General features: G+C 43.6%; 1 protein-coding gene across 1 annotated transcript; it reads left to right on the forward strand.

The window, feature by feature from the left end:
* Positions 1-3,319: 3,319 nt before the first annotated feature.
* On the forward strand, positions 3,320-7,874 carry LOC109926815 (cytochrome P450 1B1-like). Its single transcript, XM_048599593.1, has one exon. The coding sequence runs from the start codon at positions 4,570-4,572 to the stop codon at positions 6,175-6,177; it is 1,608 nt and encodes a 535-aa protein (XP_048455550.1). The 5' UTR covers positions 3,320-4,569; the 3' UTR covers positions 6,178-7,874.
* The last annotated feature ends 13,892 nt before the right edge of the window (positions 7,875-21,766 follow it).

Raw genomic sequence — 21,766 nt, forward strand, 5'->3', positions numbered from 1 at the left:
AAATAGACTAGTACTTGTACTGCAGGTGTGGTCTCACTGCTGTCATAAATAAGTGAATCATAAAATCCCCACTTTTGTAATAAATTCCCATGTAATGAATGATAAAATTTCATTAGCTTCCTAATCATTTGCTGTACCCGCATACTAACAATTTGTGATTCATGCACTAGAACAAGGTTGCTGTGCAATCTCTCACCATTTATATAATATGCTTCTTCTTCCCTCATGTATTCATTTGCCAGATCTTTGCCCAGTCATTTAAGCTTTGAATATGGCCTCTTAACTTATTTTAGCAACCATACCTTCAGTCCCTTCATCCAAACCATTAGTATAAATTGTAAAACATTGAGGCCCTAGTACTGATCCTGGTGGTACACTAGTCAATATATCCTGTCAACCAGAAAATATAATGCACATGTGTTGCTCCTTGTTTTCTGTTAGCTAGCCAATCTTTTTTCAATGCCAGTTTGCTACCCCCTGTACACATTATGCTTTTATTTTCACAACACCTTTTATGTTGCACCTTATCAAATGCATCGAAATCTAAGTACAGTATATCTATCAGTTCCCCTTGATTCACATGTAACTTCCTCATAGAAACATGATTTCCCTTTTATAAAACTATATTGATTCTGACTGATTACCTTGAACTTTTCAAAGTATCCAGCTATAATGTCATTAATAATAATTTCTAACATTGTCCCATAACATATTAAGCTAACTGGCCTGTAGTTTCCTTTTTTTGACTCTCTTCCTGTTTTGAATAAGGAATAATATTTGTTATTCAATCTAATGGAACATTCTTTGAATCTAAGGAATTTTGGAAAATTGATATTAATATATTAGCTATTTCACTGGCTACTTCTTTTAAGATCCTAAGATGAAAGCCCATCAAGATCCCAGCACATCAGACTGCTCCAACGATTCACTTTATATCACTTCCTTGGTGATTGTAATTTACATGAGTTCCTTGTTCCCATCAATTTCTTGATATACCTCTGTTTCTGGGATGTTACTTGTATCCTGTTGCGAAGACTGATGCAAAATACCTGCTCAATTCATCTGCCGTCATTTTATTTTCTATTATTAGTTAATAATTAATAAACAATGAATTAAGTCATCGCCAAGGTCCTCCTCAACCAACTACTCCCTGTGGCTGAGGCATCCTTATGGAATCGCAGTGTGGCTTTTGGCCACAGAGGGCACAACAGACATGATTTTCACGACTCAACAGGAGAAATACAAAGAAAAGAACCTACACCTGTACATGTTAACAGTGTGGAGCTGGAGGAACACAGCAGGTTAGGCAACATCAGAGGAGCAGGAAATTTGATGTTTCGGGTCGGGACCCTTCTCCAGAAAGTTTCTTCAGAAAATTTCTGAAGAAGGGTCCTGACCCGAAATGTCAACTTTCTTGCTCCTCTGACGCTGCCTGGCCTACTGTGTTCCTTCAGCTCCACACTGTTGTCTCTAACTCCACCATCTGCTGTTCTTGCTATCTCTACCCCCGTACACAGCCTTCTTTTACGTCAATGGGGAAACATTATGAAATGTCCTTCTCCACTTTGGTTGGAAGCTTGTCACTATCCTTCACCAATGACATGGAAGTCATGGCAATGACAAATTGCTCCACCACCGACCCATTCCATGTTCAGACCAGTGTCAAGCAGGCTGCGTCATCGCCCCAACACTGTTCTCAATCCACCACGTTGCGATGCTTCACCTCACTGCCGACAAACTTCCCGCTGGCATGGTGCTAACTTATTATTCAACCTCTGTCACCTTCAAGCTCAAACCAAAGTCATTCTAACTGGTGTCACCAAACTGCAATATGTGGATGATGCTTGTGTATATGCAGTCTCAGAGGATGTACTGCAGACCATCGTCAGCACTTTTACAGAAGCATGAGAGCATGGGTCTCACCCTGAACATCCATAAGATGAAGGTCCTCCATCAACCTGGCCTAGCATTATGAAGAGAGTCCCTGACCATTAAATCCATGGGGAGGCCTTAGAGAACACTGACTACTTCCAATACTTTGTGAGTGTCCTGTCAACCAAAGCAGCTATTCACAGAGTGATGTAGCACTGCCTCCCATGATCTTCGGCAGCCTTCAGCCACTTGAGGAAAAAGGTGTTCAAGAACAACATTAGATCTAAAACCAAGCTCATGGTTTACAGAGCTGTAGTGGTTCTCAACCTCCTACTTGGTTCTGAGATGTGGACTGTGTACAGGAGATACCTCAAGGCTCTGAAGCAGTACCACGAACGCTACCTGCACAAGATCCTGCGAATCCGCTGGAAAGAAAGATGCACCAACACCAGCATCCTCGACTAGGCCAATATCCCCAGTATCAAGGCACTGACAGCCTTTGATCAGCTACAATAGGCTGGGCATATCATCCACATGACCAACATGGGACTCCCCAAGCAGGCATTCTAGTCCTGGTTCTGAAATGGCAGGTGAGCTCCAGGTGGACAGAGGATGCATTTCAGTGATACCCTTAAGGCTTCACTGGAGAAGTGCAGCATTCCCACAGACACCTGGGAATCAAAGTGGCAGAGGAGCATTTGGGAAGGCGTCAAGCACCACGTGCCATCCGGAAAAAGCTGAAGCAAGGCGAAAACAGCCTAAGGAGCATGCTGCCACACAAACACTCCACCCACCCCATGATCCCTTCTGCCCCAAGTGTAACTGCACCCATGGAAGCCACATTGATCTGTAAAACCACCTATGGACTCACCCTGAGAGTGGAAGAGAGTCATCCTCGTCTGCAAGGGATGCCAATGATGATGATGATAATTGATTCCCCAGGCTACCTTTCATAGAACAAATGTTCACCTTAGCTCTTTGCTTTTCTAAATATCTATAGAAACTCGGTATCTGTTTTAATATTTCTAACTAGCTTTCCTTTGTATTCTAACTTTCCCCTCATACATTTTTAGTCTTTTATTCGCTTTGTTTTATATTCTGCTGAATCTTCTGACGTCCGTCCATCTTTGCGTAATAATATACTTTTGCTTTAAGTATGATATTATCTGTAGTTTTGTTAGTTAATCACCGATGATGGATCCTCTCCTTGGAATTTTTCTTCTTCATTGGGATGTATCTGTTTAGTGTATTCCGAAATCTCCTCGTCAACTTTAACTCAACGGGTAAGAAACGTGACGCAGTGCAAATGTGCACAACAAACTCCCATAAATCACAAATGTGATAACGATCACATCAACTTTTTTTTTGAGGTTAGGGATACATATTGGCCAGGGCACCATAGAGAACAGCCCATTATTCTTCAAAATATTGCTGTAAAATCATTTACATCACTTTGAGGGCGAGAAATGGAGCTTTAGCTTGACTTCTCATCCTAAAGACAGCACCCCCAACTAAGTAACAACACTCTTACTACTGCAGCCTTGAGTGGCACTGGAACCCAAGCAGTCTGACTCAGAAGGGAGAATGATGCCCTGTCATTAAAACAAATACCAAGCCAGCGAAGTACTGGAGCTATGCTGCGTTGGTGGAAGTGCCAGCTTTCAGCTGAGACCTTGGACTGAAGTCTGAGCTGTCGTCTGACGGTAAGACAATGCCATAGCGTTCATTTGAAGAAGGGCAGGAGAAAAATACCTGACAATATTTACCCCTCAACCGGCATGGAGAAAAAGGTTTATCTGTCCACGATCGGTGTTGTTTGCGTGTGTGCATCAAAAGTACTTATCTGGATATGAAATCTCACTATAAATGCGAGCTCTTTCTGACAAGAATTTCCCAGAACGAACTCCAGCAGATTTAAGAGATTAATTAATTAATACTATCCCGCGGCTCCGGTTGAAGTTTTTTTTGCGGAATACAGTTACCTCGGACATAATCATTTTTCAGTTACTTTCACGCGTTCTTTAAGGTCGGCCTGCTGGGCCGTCACCGATACTGCGGCTTTGGAGGGGGCGGGAGACGCTGCCGCGGGTGTGGCCTCTTTAAAGGGGAGGAGATATTCTCCCACTCCGGGGGATCAGAACCGAAGATGATCGCGCTGATGTTGGGGAGAAAGGGGAGTCTGCCGGATCTTCCAACCCCGGAGCCGTTTTATTCCCATTGGTTTGACATCACGTAACCGGATGAAATGGAGTGAAGACAGTTGGAAAGGGAGGGCAATCTGCGGGTCCTCGCACTCTTTATAAACGGGAAACCCCTCTCCCTTAGACACCAAAACCTCAGCGCTTCGGAGCGGAACATTGACTGGAGTTCGTTACAGCTCAGGAGCAAGACAGTTCCTGCAAGAGGCTCAGCCACAAAACTACAAGCAACAAGGTGACAAGGAGTGGAAAGGGAAAAGTGCATCACCGCTTCAACACGAGGATTGGCATTGAGAAGAAAGTTTGGTGGAAGAACAAGCAGGAGCAGAGAAGAATTGGGATGGGGAGGTGAAAGCAAATCGTGTGCCAACCATCTCTGGAGGACTTGGAAGTGCACAGGTCGGTGTTGTGTGCTACAGAGTTTGGGCTCTGAGTACAAGGAGTCCAGCGACAGACACTTTCCTGGGTCAGCGTGAAGAGAGGGAGGGAATCCTCGCCCATGGATGTTGTTCTGGGGTGGAGTGAAGGGGACAGGAGGCTGCAGGTGCAGCCCATCCTGTGGCTGTCCTTGCTGCTGCTGCTCTGCCTAGAAGCCTGCCGCTGGCTGCGGGACTGGAGGAGGAGGAGGAGTAGCGGGGGTCGGAGCCTCCCGGGCCCCTTTCCCTGGCCGCTGGTGGGCAACGCCCTGCAGCTGGGCGACTCGCCGCACCTGACCTTCGCCCGCATGGCGCGGCGCTACGGCGACCTCTTCCAGATCCACCTGGGGCGCCGCCGGGTGGTGGTGCTGAACGGCGAGGCGACCATCCGCCGGGCGCTAGTGCAACGCAGCGCGCAGTTCGCCGGGCGGCCGGACTTCGCCTCGTTCCGCCTGGTGTCGGGCGGCAAGAGCCTGCCTTTCGGCCGCTACAGCGACCAGTGGCGGCTGCACCGGCGCCTGGCTCAGAGCACCCTGCGGGCTTTCTGCGGCGGCAGCCCGGGCTTGCTGGAGCAGTGCGTGTCGAGCGAGGCGTGTCACCTCATCGAGGCCTTCCTGAGGCTGGGGGCGGCCGGGCGCCCCTTCGAGCCGGCGCGGGACCTGGCGCTCGCCGCCGCCAACGTCATGTGCTTGCTGTGCTTCGGCCGTCGGTGCGCCAACGAGGACCGCGAGTTTCGGCGGCTGCTGGGCCTGAGCGAGCGCTTCAGCCGCGCGGTGGGCGCCGGCAGCCTGCTCGACGTGATGCCTTGGCTGCGGGCCTTCCCCAACCCGGTGCGCGGGCTCTACCGCGATTTCGAGCAGCTCAACAGCGGCTTCTTCCAGTTCGTCAGCCGGCAGGTCGCCCGCAACCGCGCCACCTACCGGCCGGGAGTCACCCGGGACATGAGCGACGCCTTTATCGCGGGGGTGGAGCGCTGCATGCCGGGTAAAGGCGGGAAAGCCGAGGAGGACGATGGCGACGAGAAGGTAGGCCTGGACCCCGAGTTTGCGGAGAGCTCGGTCAACGACCTCCTGGGGGCGGCCCAGGACACCACCTCAACCGCCCTGAGCTGGATCCTCTTCCACTTGGTGCGCCTGCCGGGCCTGCAGAGCCGCCTGGGCCAGGAGCTCGACCGCGTGGTGGGCCGGGAGCGGCTGCCCAGGGCCGATGACCGGCGCCGCCTGCCCTGGCTGGAGGCGTTCATCTACGAGACGCTGCGCTTCAGCAGCTTCGTGCCGCTGACCATCCCGCACGCCACTACGGGCCCCGTCGAGCTGGGCGGCTACCAGCTGCCAGCCGGCACGGTGGTCTTCGTCAACCAGTGGTCGGTCAACCACGACCGCCGCAAGTGGACCGACCCCGGCTCCTTCGAGCCCGCCCGCTTCCTCCGCCGAGACGGCAGCCTGGACCGCGAGCTGGCCGCCAGCGTGATGCTGTTCTCGGCCGGCAAGCGCCGGTGCCTCGGCGAGCAGCTCTCCAAGACGCAGCTCTTCCTCTTCACCGCCATCCTGCTGCACCAGTGCGTCTTCCAGGCCAACCCGGCCGAGGAGCTGGGCACCGGCTGCTCCTACGGGCTGACCGTTCGGCCGCAGGCCTTCACCCTGTCGGTCAAACTGAAGGACAAGCACCGAGGCATCGTCTCCCCAGCGTGACCGTCATCTTGCCCCACAACGCCCCCCCCCCCGCCCACATCCAAATCCACCGAGCAATGTCCCTTCTCCCACCCCCCAAATATCATCCAAACACAACATCCCAATGAATGCAAAAACAGAAATTTACGGGAAAGAACTCCGCAGGTCCGGCAGCACCTGTGGAGAGAAATCGATAGTTAACGTTTCGGGACCGTTCCTCAACAGGATGAAAAGCCACCAAAAGTTGTCACATCTCTCCCTTCTCCCCGGTGTACCCTCCCCGTTCTCGGTATTCGCCCGGGGAGTTGGAAACATGTGTCAGAACACGCGGCGGAATATAGCTCACGTTTGGACCGGAGTTTCAGCAGTTAACCGGGTTCCCTTCAAATTCACGCCTTAGAATTTGCCCATGTAGCGAAAGCTGAGTCTTAACTTCAACCGATCCCGGTTTCACAACCCAGCGAGAGGGCCCGAAGACGCTACCGTTTTGACGTGAAACAGTTCCTTTGAGAATTCATGTTCAGTTGTATGTCACAAAACTATTTCTTCAAATACACATTGACAAGAGTTGCTTTCACGGGAAGTATGCAAGCTGAACTGCACTGAAATTTGAACTGTCATCTAGCTCTGCTGGAAGGGACAACATCTTTTACAATTACAAATGCTTCCTATTCAGTCACTGTTACTACTCGGTGTGAATGTTCAGTAGCTTTGAGAAACTCCGGTAATTTTTTTTATTTGTATGTAATCCGTTTGAGTTGCGGGACTGAGGATGGGGAGCAAGTGTCGATGTATTGGTGGAAATGTTTTTTTTTGGGGGACCAGCCTTTCTCTACGTTGGGTAATGTTTTATTTGCATTCACATTGGATGAAGAGTCTTCTCTGAAGTCCATCCTGAATTTTTAAGCAGTCTCTCGGTGATCCCACTGAACTGTTGTTGATACCCACTTAAAAGAAAGATTTGCCTTAAACAACTCACCTAGTGCCCCTGGTAGTTAATGGCCAGTAAGAAAAACTCTTGATTTATGGAGTCGTGAAGTGTGCCCTAATAACTAGTACCTGGCCTACACAGCAATCTAGGATTAGATTAAAACCAAACTGCAGCTGTCAGCGTCTCAGCCTGTATGATACAGCTTGTTAACATATACACACATTATATACTAACAATGGAAACGTGGAAGTTGAAGTAAAATAAGAAAATGTTGTGGAAAGCTGGTGCCTACTGAAGAGACAATCCTTATGATGCTAAACCGACATTATAATTCAATTCTGAACTTAGACTGCACTTCAGAACTGAGCCTGTTTTGCTCATCTATATTTCACTATTGTGACAGACACGTTGTGTATTCGGGCTGTTTGTGGTGTTGGCACAGATACAAATGTAGAGACACACACAACCCCCCACCCCTTGTGATGTGCCTGACTCTCGTTAAATGCTGTGAAGTCAATGTAACACAAATGTATCTCGTCATTAAGATGTGAAGTTGAGGAAGGTGTCATTTGATTGTGTATTAAGGCATCGTTTCCTCCGACAAACCTGGTTAATTTGAATTTTGTCTGATGCAATCTGTATTTAGTTTCACTGCCTGTTCAAATTCTGTAACAGATTGATGTTACATATAACTGTCACTGTACATGACTGCTGTAAATTATTCTGCTCATTCATGCATATAACTCACACTGTGGATGCTAATAACATAAATTTTTATGTCACAATCCTGAAATTGTCTTTTTTAAAATGATTGCTTGACCTGAGAGATTTCTGTCGTAAATAATGAAGCTTTTGTGAGTTGTCCGGGCTAATCACGTTCACCTTCTTTGATTGCAACTGCTTCATTTGTGTAGAGCACTTTCAAAGTACCTCTGCCAAATTTCCCAAACACACGCATCCTCTTTCTGAGTAACTTGTGGACTAGCAGAAACAATCTATTTACCAGATCGTTTAGCTCTTCAAAATGTTGAAGGCCTGGGAAGAACAGTCGTAGCCTTTACCGTGCTAAGAAAAGCTGCCATTCTCAACTATCCCTTCACGTCACCAATCCCCGTGGAGAACTGCCCTGCACCTTCTCGCTAGCTTTAACGCTGTCTGTAGAAAGTTGCGAAGTGCTTCGGAGAGCAACCAAACTCATATAAATGCTATAATAACTCAGTTCTGAAGAAGAGTAACTGGACCCGAAATGTTAACTCTGCTTTCTTCCCACAGATGCTATTAGAATTGCTGAGTTTTTCTAGCAATTTCTATTTTTGCCTCTATAATTACTCCTTTCCGTCGCATAATACGAAACAGTTTTTTGTCTTTTTTATTAGCGTCTCTATTTATTCCGACTTTAATACCCATATTTCTGCGAACTAAAGCTCCTTTTATGAAAATCCATACACAAAAAGTGGACGACTTCGCTTATACACAAACAGTTCTGAGGAAGGGTCACCGGACCCGAAACGTTAACTCTGTTTTCTCCTTCACAGATGCTGCCAGACCTGCTGAGCTTTTCCAGCAACTTTGTTTTTGTTCGTGATTTGCAGCATCCGCAGTTCTTTTGGTTTTTATTTCCTTTCGCTTATCTTAGTCGAGTACTTTTTTTTAATATCCAGAAGTGCTCTTATACACTGAACGGTTTTTGTCCACCACCAAATCATCCGCGGTGGGTTTTTTTAAAATTTCATCTACTGATTACCACCAGTAAAATCACCGGTGTTTTCCAGTTGATTAATTTACGCGCAAGGCCCATCGAGGACGTGAATTAGATTACTTGGCGTTTACAGCCGTTGCTCATTTGCTAATAGTTCATAACCCCTCGTCTTCGGTTACCTTCGCAATTTAGTATAATTTCAGTCTGTCACCTCCAAATTTCATGGGACTATTCCTAGTTCCTACATGTGGAATATTCATATACGTTCATATAAATTGATATATCAACATTTCAGATCTTCAACTACTGATTCTGACAGCGACATTACTGTCTGGGGATGTGTAAAATTCCTGCAGTGCCCTGTTCTTTGTTCCAGTCACGCAAAAATTCAGTGGAGGATTTGAGTTATTGCTGTGCGAATCTCTGTCAGACAGCAAGTTAACTTGGCTTCAAACGTTTGAACTTCTCTTGGGAAGCGGTAAATTTACTGCGGGATTCCAGTGTGACTCATAACTTAATTGATGCGCAGTCTTTTGGGAGAGGTTAGCTCTGAGAGTACATGATGTGCTCCTATTGAATACATACTAACATTGAATACATATTAAGCACATCGCCATTCAGGTGTTAAGGTATCAGGTTCCGCATCAAAAGACTCAGTCAAAAACTTTCGAGACCAACGCTCAGAATGAACGGAATCAGAACTGTATATTTACTGAAAGTTGTCAGCCAGAGGTAGGTAGGAGGCCGTAATTCAACCTTCGGGTGTCAGTCACAGCTGACTGTTTTCCCTGTCCATCTATCGCACAGTACCTGTCTAGCCAGTACTATTTCTGAACGCTTGCTGTGTGCTGTCCATTTCAATGTCTCTGTGAAACGGCTTACCTATTTTGGAAGTCCAAAGACAAGTCGGTGAATTGTACATCCGTGTAGCTCAGTGGGAACTAGTGGCCACGAGTCTCACTCATGTTGTGCAGTTTTTCCCCTTTTAATCGAATTTGCTTTCGAAATTTACGATAGAATCCGCTCCCCAACATCTTTTCAGTATGTTCCGTCTCATAGCTTGCTGCGTTTAGGATAAATTCTTGTCTTAGCTCGCAGTTCCTTTGTTAAATGTGTGACCTCTCCCCAACCCGGTCATTAACTGATCCCCCCCCCACTCCCACCCACTTTCTCCGGGAGAATTTACTCTTTTCAAAACCTATCACAATCTCAAAAGCGAACAATCTAGATATAGGTAAATACATAATTCTCATCTTACGTTCTGCGTGGATGACACAGTTCATTGTTTGAGCAACTGACCAGTTAGCAGACTAAAATTGCTGGATAATCTCGATTTACAGCATCCGCAGTTTTTTCAGTTTTTATTTCGTTATCGGACTGAGCTAGTCTAACTCCAAGGAACTGCACCCCCCTCTATTTGGAGGGCGCGAATGTCCGGCAGTTTGTGTGAAACACCAGCTCGCCATCGCATTCACCACACACGATGTCAGCGGACTAGCAAATATGTTCCTAAAGGGTTTGCAGCAGGGAGAGCGGGGAAGACAGCGCGAAATGTCGATGTCGGAATACAGTGTGCAGAACAGCTGCCCACATCGACTATGTCGCCACCTATTTTGTAGAATGAGTTTAGAAAGAACGGTTTTATTAAAAACCTAGTGAACCTTCCGTTTGATAAGGCTGATTAAAGTTCAGTTTTCCTCTATCCTTAACTACATCCTGGAATGTAGTTCTGACAGTACTGGCTGTAGGCTCCTGGTACCTCTCCTCAACGAACAGTCGAGGTGGTATCATTGACCTTTTTATAATCTTTTATCATTTGGACCTTTTGTTGTGTGAAAAACTGCTCAGCTTTGAAAGACAACTTCTTCATCTGATAGCCACAATTTTAAAACGTACTATTAGTGCCCTTTCTTGCAGTTGTTAAAACAAAAACTGACACAAGATCACATTACGAGAACATTTGAATAGGTGAGCAAAACCTTGAAGGAAGAACTTGAAAGTTTTAAGGAATATGTTAGAAGAGCTGAGAATAGAATTCATCGCTCTCCATGGCGGCAGCTTCTGGGGCGGAAGCCCAACACATTAATAGCAAATATCTTATTTCCGAAATCGGATCCCCCGCCCCCTCCTTCCCTACCGTTATTGTAGGACAGAGTCTCGTCAGGAAAGTTTACGAAGAAATTCTTTAAATGGAGCAGCGCTGGGGTGAAAGGCTGTAGGTTAAATCTGCAGCTGGTAGAGGAGATGGGTGTTTTACAACGCACATTGTGGACAGCAGAGGGCGGCGGCGGTCCGAAAGACAGGTAAGGAGGGACACTGATGAAGAGGGCAACATCTTTGGGAGAAAGCAGAATGCACCTTTCTGGTGAAGAGTCACTGGACTCGAAACGTTAATTTCTGCTTACTCTCCATGGGTGCCTCCAGACCTGCTGAATTGCTTCAGCAATTTCTGTTTTTGTTTCACATCTCCAGCAGCCGCAGTTCTTTGTTTTATGATGCTGATGACGGCAGACAAGAGGATGGGGAGGAAAGTTGATAAGGAAAAGAAATGTTTCTTCTTTCATGAGGTGGCATAGGTTCACATCCCCACATGGTCCAAATGGGTGTATTAATATCACAGAACGGGTTGATCAGAAAATATCTATCCTGATGAGCTCCAGTACAGCAGCTGAGATATCTGACTGCCAATAACCACAATCATCTTCCTTTATGCTAGGTAAGATTTCCAAAAGTAGAGATTCCCAACTTGCTTGGGGCTGCAAGTATTTCTGGAGCGCAAGTCAACAGTACTATTGCCAAGGGTCATGTTGTCAGGGGCCCACAGCCTTCACTGTATTAAATGTCTCCAGCTGTTTATTGATACTACATGGAGTAAATTAGGTTAAATATTGCAGAGGAGGAGGTGCTGGACATCTTAAAATGTTTAAAGGTGGATAAATGCCCAGGATCTGATCAGATGAACCCTAGAACTCTGTGGGAAGCTAGGGAAGTGATTGCTGGGTCCCTTGCTGAGATATTTGTATCATCAACAGCCACAGGTGAGGTGCCAGAAGACTACAGGTTGGCTAACATGATGCTACTGTTTAAGAAAGGTGGTAAGGAAAAGCCTGACATCAGTGGTGGGCAAGTTGTTGGACGGCTGATTAGGGATAGACAACATGGCTTTGTGCATGGCAAATCGTGTCTCACTAAGTTGATTGAGTTCTTTTGAAGAAGTAACAAAGAGGATTGATGAGGACAGAGTGATGGACATGATCTATATGGACTTCAGTAAGTGTTCGACTAGGTTCCTCACGGTAGACTGATTAGCAAGGTTAGATCACACAGAGTAGAGGGAGAACTAGCTATTTGGGTATAGAACTGGCTCAAAGGTAGAAGACAGAGGGTGGTGGTGGAGGGCTGCTTTTCAGACCAGAGGCCTGTAGCCAGTGGTGTGCCACTAGGATTGGTACTGGGTCCACTGCTTTTTATCATTTATATAAATGATTTGAATGTGAACATAGGAGTAAGTTTGCAGATGACATCAAAATTGGGAAATGTAGTTGACAGCAAAGAAGGTTAACTCAGAGTACAATAGGATCTTGATCAGATGGGCCAATGCACCGTGGAGGGACAGATGGAGTTTAATTTAGACAAATGTGAGGTGCTGCATTTTCGAAAGGCAAATCAGGGCAAGATTTACACACTTAATGATAAAGTCCTGAGGAGTGCTGCCGAACAAAGACACCTTGGAGCACAGGTTTATAGTTCCTTGAAAGTGGAGTTGCAGGCGATAAGATAACGAAGAAGGTGTTTGGAATGCTTGCCTTTATTAGTCAGTGCATTGAGTATAGGAGTTGGGAGTCATGTTGTGGCCATACAGGACATTGGTTAGGTCATTCTTGGAATACTGCTGCAATTCTGGTCTCTCTGCTGTAGGAAGGATGTTGTGAAACGTGAAAGAGTTCAGAAAAGATGTACAAGGATGTTGCCAGGGTTGGAGGGTTTGAGCTATAGGGTAAGGCTGAATAGGCTGTGGGGCTATTTTCCCTCGAGTGTTGGAGGCTGGGGGGTGACCTTATAGAGGTTTATAAAATTGCATAGGGCATAAATAGGGTAATTAGACAAGGGTAAATAGGACAGCATATGCTGGACAGCATAGGCTTAAGGTGGAAGGGGAAAGATTTAAAAAGGACCTAAGGGGCAACTTTTTCACACAGAGGGTGGTGCGCGTATGGAATGAGCTCCTAGAGGAAATGGTGCAGGCTGGTACAATGACAGCATTTAAAAGGCATCTGGATGGGTATATGAATAGGAAGGGTTCAGAGGGATATGGGCCAAATGCTGGCAAATGGGACCAGATTTATATAGGTCAGCATGCATGAGTTGGACCGAAGGTTCTGTTTTTGTACTGTATATCTCTATGACTCTAAATTGACTAGAAATTTGCATCTGTAATGGTGGGACCTCTGAAGGAAGGCAAGGTGAATCATCCACTTGGCACTCCTGGCTGAGGACTGTTGCAAATTCTTCAGCCTTATCCCTTGCACTGACATGCTGGGTTTCCCCAACATTGAGATGTGGATTTTTTTTATTCATTCACAGGATAAGGGTGTCACTGACTAGGTCAGTATTTATTGACCATCTCTAATTGCTCAGAGGACCAAATTCATTGCTGCCGGTCTGGAGTCACATATAGGCCAAACAAGGTAAGGGCAGCACTTTCCTTCCCTAAAAGATATTGGTGAGCCAGATGGGTTTTTTCAACAATCGACTCATGGTCATCATTAGACTCTTAATTACATTTTTTAAAATTGGATTTAAATTCCACGATCTGCCCTGATGGGAATTTGAACCTGGGTTCCCAAAGTATTACCTGGGTCTCTGGATTAACAGTTGAACATGTTCTGATCATCAGTACTGAGGAGAAGTCACTGGATTTGAATCACTAACTCTGCTTTTTTCCCCACAGATGCTACCAGACCTGCTGAGTTTTCCAGCAATTTCTATTTTTCTAATTTAGCACCCGCAGTTATTTGAGGATACTCTCCATTCTAATAAAACAAAAAAGACCTTGTCTATTTACCCCATCCATGCTTCAGCCTCTATGAGGGGTGACCCAATAGAGTTTATAAAATCATGAGGGGCATGGATAGGGTAAACAGAAAAGGGCTTTTCTCCAGGGTGGGGGAGTCCAAAACTAGAGGGCACAGGTTCAATGTGAGAGGGGAAAGATTTGAAAGGGACCTCAGGGGCAAAGTTTTCACACAGAGGGTGGTGCATATATGGAATGAGCTGCCAGAGGAGGCGATGGAGGCCAGTACAATGACAGCTTTTAAAAGGCATCTGGATGGGTATATGAATAGGAAGGGTTTAGAGGGATATGGGCCAAATGCTGGCAAATGGAATAGAGTTATTTAGAATATCTGGTTGGCATGGGCAGGTTGGACTGATGGGTCTGTTTCCAAGCTGTACATTTCTACGACTCTATATGTAAACTAGATTTTGTCTCCACAAGAGCTGTGTGGCAGTCACTCCTACCGATAATATAATAGACAGATGCATCTGCAACAGGCAGATTTGTGAGGATGAAAAATGTTTCTTATCAATGTTTCTTCTTTCTCACTCCTAACTTTCTCAGATTTGTGTCCTCAGCCCAACCATCTTTAGCTTCCTGCTGCCACAAGGTCAGAATTGGGAATGTTTGCTGGTGACTGCACAATGATTGGCACCGGTTGCGATTCCTTACATATTGAAGCAATCTATGTCTAGATGCAACCTGGATGGCTAATCAGGTTTGGGCTGACAAGTGGCAAGTAACATTTACCGAGGAGTCTAGGACCAGGGGTCCAGTTTAAAGATACAGGACAGGCCATTTAGGACGAAGATGAGAAGTTCCTTCATCTAGAGAGTGGTGAACCTGTGGAATTCTCTGCTATAGAAAGCGTTTGAGGCCAAAACATTAAATAGTTTCAAGAAGGAGTTATATTTCTTAGGGCTAATGAGATTGAATGGTTTGGGAAAAAGCAGCCACAGGGCAGGGGTGGATGAATAACCTTATTTGGCAGAGCATGCTTGAAGGGCTGAATGGCCTATTTCTGTTCCTATTTCCATATTTGTGCCACACAAGTGCCAGGCAGTGACCAGCTCCAATAAGAATGAACCTAACCATTGCCCCTTGACATCCAGAGGAATTACTATTATAGAATCCCTCATTATCAATGTCCCTGGGGGAGTTGTTGGGGGGGTGTGGTGATGGTGGAATCCTGCAGTGAGTAGTTACCTGCCTTTCCACCATCTACAGGGCACAAGTTAGGACTATGATGGAATACTCCTCACTTGTCTGGATGACTGCAGCTCCAACAACACTCAAGAAGCTTGACACCATCCAGGACAAAGCAATCCACTTGATTAGCATCACATCCACATTCACTCACTCCACCACCGCCACTCAGTAGCACCATATACAAGAGGCACTACAGGATTTCAACTAGGCACCCTAGGCAGCACGTTCCAAACCTACAACCGCCATCATCTAGTAAGACGAGCCAAACAGAGACATGGGCACACCATCACCTGCAAGTTCCCGTCCAAGCCAGTCACCATTTTGATTTGGAAATATATCACCATTCCTTCAGTGTCTCTGGGTCAAAATCCTGGAACTCACACAGTCCCTCACCGGCATTATCATCAGCGCTTTGGATGTGCCTACACCAAGTGGGCTGAAGCAGTTCAAGATGACAGCTCACTATCTTTTCAAAGGTAAACAGGAGCAATAAATTTGGTTTATTGCTGGTTCTGCCAGCAACGGCCACATCCCATAAATGAAGAAATGAAAAGACAGTTCTCACGAGATCCCTTTTAATGGGGGTCTCATCACCAATAACCTATTTAAAATGGGTTCGTACCACCAATATCCCATTAAACTCAGGGTCTTGCCATCAGATCCCTCATTGAATACAGTATCAATACAGAATCCCATTAAACAGTGTCTCTCTCCATCAGCTTTAGTTGTTTGTTGGGGAATGGTATTGTCAGACGCTGTCAGCTTGTGTGGAGTGGATCTGAAGCATTTCGTAAAACAAAAACTGGTGATTTGGGGAGGAGGTGAGGAATTAAAATTGCTTGGCAAGAGAATATAAAAATTCTATTAAGATGACCACTGAAGAGAATTAAACTGATCTAGTTACGTACCGAGTTCCCTCATTGTAGAAATTGCTATGACTGTCTTCATGATTTTGATCTGGTGAAGGGAAATTAATGGACACTGGGCCCTTAAAATGTGTTGGATCTTCCTGTACTCCCCCATTAAACTACATCTCATCGCAAGTGGCAGTTGGTGTTCTCAGGACAGAGAGGATGGAAATCCTGAACCATACAAACAAAAACAATTCCACATCCATGCCATGAAACAGAAACTCACAAAGTTTCATTAAATCCACCAGCACAGCCAGTTCCTTTCCCTTACTATGGACAAGACCAGACCCCCCTCAAAATATTTTAAAAAGTTAGCCTAGACCCTACCCTTTACTTATTTTTAAAGGTAGATGTGAAGTGCTGTATTCCAGATGCTATGCCACCGGTCAAACTACTCGACATTAAGCAAAACACAATTTGTTTAAACACTATAGTTAAAAGACAAACAAAAGAAAGGCACTTAGATAACAACTATTGGAAAACTTAACTGAATAATAGATACAGTACCTGTTACTAATTAACTGTTTCAATATAGTAACATCCTATAAACACACCCCTTAGCAAAAATAGCAAATTATACATTCGGTTTTCCAATCCAGGAGGAAGAAACATCAAGAGAAAGTTCAGAGAAAATAGCAGCTAGGAATCATTCACTGAAGCTTCCAACTCTTTTGAAACCCCAAAGGCTTCGGCTGCTTAAAGCTAAAAAAAAAACTAGAAAGTCTGGTCTGTGAAAGCTGGCCACACCCAGGCTGCTTCTATTGTTCCAACTTTAAAAAAAGACACCCAAGGTCTCATAAGTTATTTACTTAGGTCGTGTAGCCAGTTCGCTACCTCTGCCTTACAATTTCTCTTCAAAAAAAGGGACAAAATAACCTTTCCAAGTGACAGCATTGTCATACCCTAAGGAATAGCACTCGGTCAAAAGTGAAATAGATGCGCAGACATTTTATTTTAGCAAGAACTGGCTCAGTGAGTTACAGGTGAAAATGTAGACCCAAGATGGCTGAGGTGTCTTGGATGACTGAAGTATAAGGCTCTCGGGATGAGAACAAACACTACAGCAATGCAGACAGCATATGCCACACACTGTACTGGCTGTCATGGAGGAATTTTCCTATTCAGGTAAAATCTGTGCCATTAATCAAGATTGAGACTGCTCCACTGCTTGTACTTTAAATATATAAATAATAAATAAAGAAATAGAAGTGCTTTTCTTTTTAATTAATGATTCACTGGACTGATTGCACTCACAGTTCAGTTACTATTTGCAGGTCTAGGAACAATGGTTTATTTTAGAATCAGTTTTGGAAACTGGCTTTCAAAGTATACTCAGTGCTGGTGAATGTAACTACCCTATTCCAGTACCTTGTTTGTTTAACTCCATATATTCCTTTTGGAAGGGAATGCAGTGCTGAAGAGGAATACAGAACATCAGATGTGCCATGTCTTCTAGTCTCTGAAGAGAATTCAAGATTTCCCTTGGATATGTATTGAATGGCTGATAGAGGATTAGGCCATATCTATGGATTACTCCAGCAAGCATAACACTAACTAAACATTGCACAAGGTATAAATTCCATTGTTGGTACTTTCTGAATAACAGAATAAAATTCAAAAGTTCCTTGAGATTAAATGAAGCCTAATCTTTTTTACTATAGAAATGAAAACAACCATTATGAAGGTATGAGGTGGAAGTTGGCAGTAGTGAATTGGGAAAATACATTAAAATGTCTGATAGTAGATAGACAATGGCTAGTATTTACAGACTTTATTGGAAAAATATCTCATATATTCAAGCTGAAAAGCCTGGGTATTTGGAAAAATGTAGAACAGAGAAGAGGACCAAGAAATTGATAAAGAAACAGTGAAAAGAAGATTAATGTAAAATAACCAAAAAAAAAAGGACAATAAAAGCTTCTACTGGTATGTAGAAAGGAAAATGCTAGCAAAGGCAATTGAGTCCATAACAAGCAGAGACAGGAGAAAATTTGTAATAGGAAATAAAGAAATGGTAGAGAAGCTTAATAAATACTTTGTGTTCATCTCGACAGAGGAATACACAAGTTTCTCTAAAATAATTAAGATCTAAGGGCCTGTGTTGACAGACTGGAAGGTTGCAAATGTAATGTTGTTTAATCAAGGATAGAAAGAGAAAAAGGGAACCACAAACATGTGAACCTAATGTCACTAGTAGGGAAAATGCTAGAATTTAAAGAAGTGATTATTGAATATTTAGAAAATGATTAGACAGATTCAGCATAGATTTATAAAAATGAAAATCACAGTTAATAAACCTGACAGTTTTTTTTGAGGACGGTATTCACAGAGTTGATGAGGGAAACTAGTTGATGAGGTGAATTTGGATTTTCAGAAGGCTTTAGATAAACATCCACACAAGAGGAGAGGAAAAAAAAAACTGCATGGGTTTGGGAGTAACATGCATTGAGAATTGGTTTATAGGTAGAAAGTAGAGAGTAGGAATAAATGGGTCATTCTCAGGTTGGCAGGCTGTGATTAGTGCTAATTAGTGCTTGGGCCCCAACTGTTTACAATCTATATTAGCGACTTGTACATGGGAGGAAATTGTAATATTTCCATGTTTGCAGATTATTCAGCACAGTGGGAATGTGTTGTGGTGCAAGCAAGGAGGCTTTAATGTGATTTAGACAATGTGATGAGTGAAGTGACATATAATTTTTAGAGTTTGTATTTTAAAACAGCAGCATAGTTCTGTAAAAGGTTTTAAAAATGTAACTAGGTCAGACAGTCCTTCCAGAACAATGAGAAAATCTAGTATGTCATAGAGCAGAGCCCCATGCAATGTTAATGGAAGATAGTTTTTTTTATTGTATACAAAAACAGAAGTTACTGGAAAAGCTCAACAGGTCTGGCAGCATCTGTGATGAGAAATCAGAGTTAACGTTTCAGGATCAGTGACGCTTCTTCAGAACTAGTTTTTATTGCCATGGTTTACAACAAGTGGGATAACACTGAAGACCAATGATCTCACTGAAGTGTAAAAAATATTTAAAGGGACAGACGAGATACATGTAGGTAAGATGCATCCCTCAGTTGGAGATTCTGGAACTGAGAGCATAATTTAAATGTGGGATGTCATTTATGACTGAAATTTTAAATCTTTGGAATTCTCTATTCCAGTAAGTTTAAAGTAGAGATTGATAGATTTCTGCTTACCAATGGCATAAAGAGTTATGAGGATAGTGGAGGTAAAAAGCACTGAAGAGTTCGATCAACCACAATCATATTAAATAGCAGAGCAGGCTCAATGGGCTGAATGGTTTACTCCTATTCCTATTAGCTTATTTTTGGTCAGGATAGTAAAGAAAACCCAAGGATTGAAAGCTTTTAACCAGTTTGGAGGAGACCTAACTGGGGGCAAAAGAAAGGAGTATTGAACAGTTCAAAAGAAGTATAATTAACTCAGTAGAAATGTTTAGTTTGTGAAACTTCCAAACCAGGACCGTTTTATTTGAAATCTGCAGGTTATTAAAAGCTGAGAAAATCTAAGCTTTCAGTTTTGAAAGTATTCATGTAAGAATACTTCACAGTTTACAGGAAAAATCTGGAGAGAATTAGTTGAGTCAAACTTAAAGATTTGATATAGAGGAGTAAATTTTTCAGATTTGAGTTGCTACAATATATGGTATTGGATAATAGGATGTGATTTTGTTTTGCTGTATGTTTTAAGATATTTCAAATTGTTTTCTATAGATAGCTTTGTTTGTTTCATATCTTACCCTTTTTGTTGTTTAAGAACCTCTGCAGCCTTGTTGTGTAACTATGTTTCAATAATGAATCACCCCATATTAACTAACTAAATAAAACTATATAAGCTATCAGGCCTGGGATCTGGCATGTTTGACATTACCATCAACTGAATCATAACAAATAGCAAATTATGCCATCCAGGGTGGGGGAGAGGACATGTTGATGAGAAATAGGAGGAAGTTAAAGACAGATCTTAAGGACAGATCTGAGGAACACAAACATAATAGTGAAGGAGAAAGAGGTGATTCTGTAGCTACAGCTGGATAGATAAGAATGGAACCAGGTGAATGCGGTTCAACAGTGAAGGAGAGACATTGGAGGAGAATCATGTGGTGAACTCTATCAGATTGTCTACAGACAGGTTGAGAAGGATGAGATAATCTACCACAGTTACAATCATATATGATGTCATTTGTGACATTGATAAGAGGCAGTAAATTTGTGAATATTCCGTCAACTTCACGGTCACTTTAATCAGTTCTGTAACTTAAATTCTGTAGTAGGATTTGAACTCCCAGAGTCTCTGATTACTAGTTTAGTAAATTAGCCAGTGCCTACACTCTGGAAGGTAGTCAGGAGGAGAGATCATGATGCTCAGTTGCCTTCAGGATGATTGTGACTGACTACAGTCCTTACTATCACCTTGGCTGAGACCAGCTAACTCAGCACAGCTAGATGGAGCTAGGAACTCTTGTGGTTTGCTCAATACACCTTAACAACAAGTCATGGTCAGAATTTTTTAAAAATTGCTTCTTGGTAGTTCTATTTTCTTTCTGTTTTATTTTCCATCGGGTCAGGTGGCTCCAGAGTACAAATTGGCCTTTGTTGCAGCTACTTTAAGTTGTGAAACAGATACAATGAGACCCAATTTTGAGGGTTAAAGTCTTGCACTGTAAGTATGCCTGAAAAAATATGATCTATGATACGATTTGGCTATTTTTCAGAAGCTCCTGGCATCCTATTAATGATATTATGCCCTAATGTGACTGATAAGCCTAGTGAGTGCTTTTAGGATCTCTAATATAAATCTGATTGCAATGTAGGATAGAAATTGATTCTTACACAGCAGTCAACTGAAAGATTCAGATATTGTTCCTGCTGAGCCAGTGGGAGCAGGAACCATAGGTGTCATTCCTCCACCAGAATGCCACACCCTTCCCAACCCACCACTGGTAAGCTCCATATCATCATGTGCATAAGGCAGAGGGCCTACATTCAAACTCCACAACTGCATGAGAGACACTGTCGTCTCAGATATGAAATGACCGAGGCCCCATTCCAGGCAGATTTTAGGCCTCTCAGTTGGCATTCTTTCTGGGCCTGAAAATGGACACAGACAAATTCCTAAAGGCCTCATGTTGGTGATGCAAGATAACATTCATATGGAAGGACTATCAAGCTGGATGTGATCACCAAGTTTATTGCACAATATTTCACAGAATAATTCCATGAACAACAAAGTTTGCATATAATCATGAATTAAGTAAAAGAAGGCAAAATTCAGTTTCTCAGAAGATGTTATAGTACCTGGTGATAGTGTAGTTAAACATTTTTATTCCAGTTACTGTAGTAAAATACCATACCAGTAAAGTTAAAATCATGTACATTTTTGGGCACAATATTCAGCTTTTCACTGAGTGTATTGGTACTCCTGTGCTCAAGAAGCAAAAGTTATTTTCACTGATGGTGAGACTAACAGGATACTTTCTCAATGTATTGTACTGGTAAGTGTTGGGTCTGTAGCTGTTATTAAATAAGATTAGTGAATGACAGGATCAATAACAAGGATCCCTTTAAACATTTTCTTAGGTGTCAAGGAAAACTTCATGACCAAGTATTAGAATATTTAATTGATAGTTTCTTCCACTCCCTCAACATTTATAACATAAAAGCAGTTGTGAATGGAAATAATCTCAATGTTGAAGCACCAGGTAGTGAAAACATTGTACTAAAAAGTGAATGTGGGCATGCGCACGCACACACACACACACACACACACACACACACACACA

Source organism: Rhincodon typus, chromosome 8 (assembly GCF_021869965.1).
Source record: "Rhincodon typus isolate 14 chromosome 8, sRhiTyp1.1, whole genome shotgun sequence".
NCBI lineage: Eukaryota > Metazoa > Chordata > Chondrichthyes > Orectolobiformes > Rhincodontidae > Rhincodon > Rhincodon typus.

Excerpts from the sequence above, each read along its gene's own strand:
- LOC109926815 (XM_048599593.1), top strand. The coding sequence starts at position 4,570 with ATGGATGTTGTTCTGGGGTGGAGTGAAGGGGACAGGAGGCTGCAGGTG.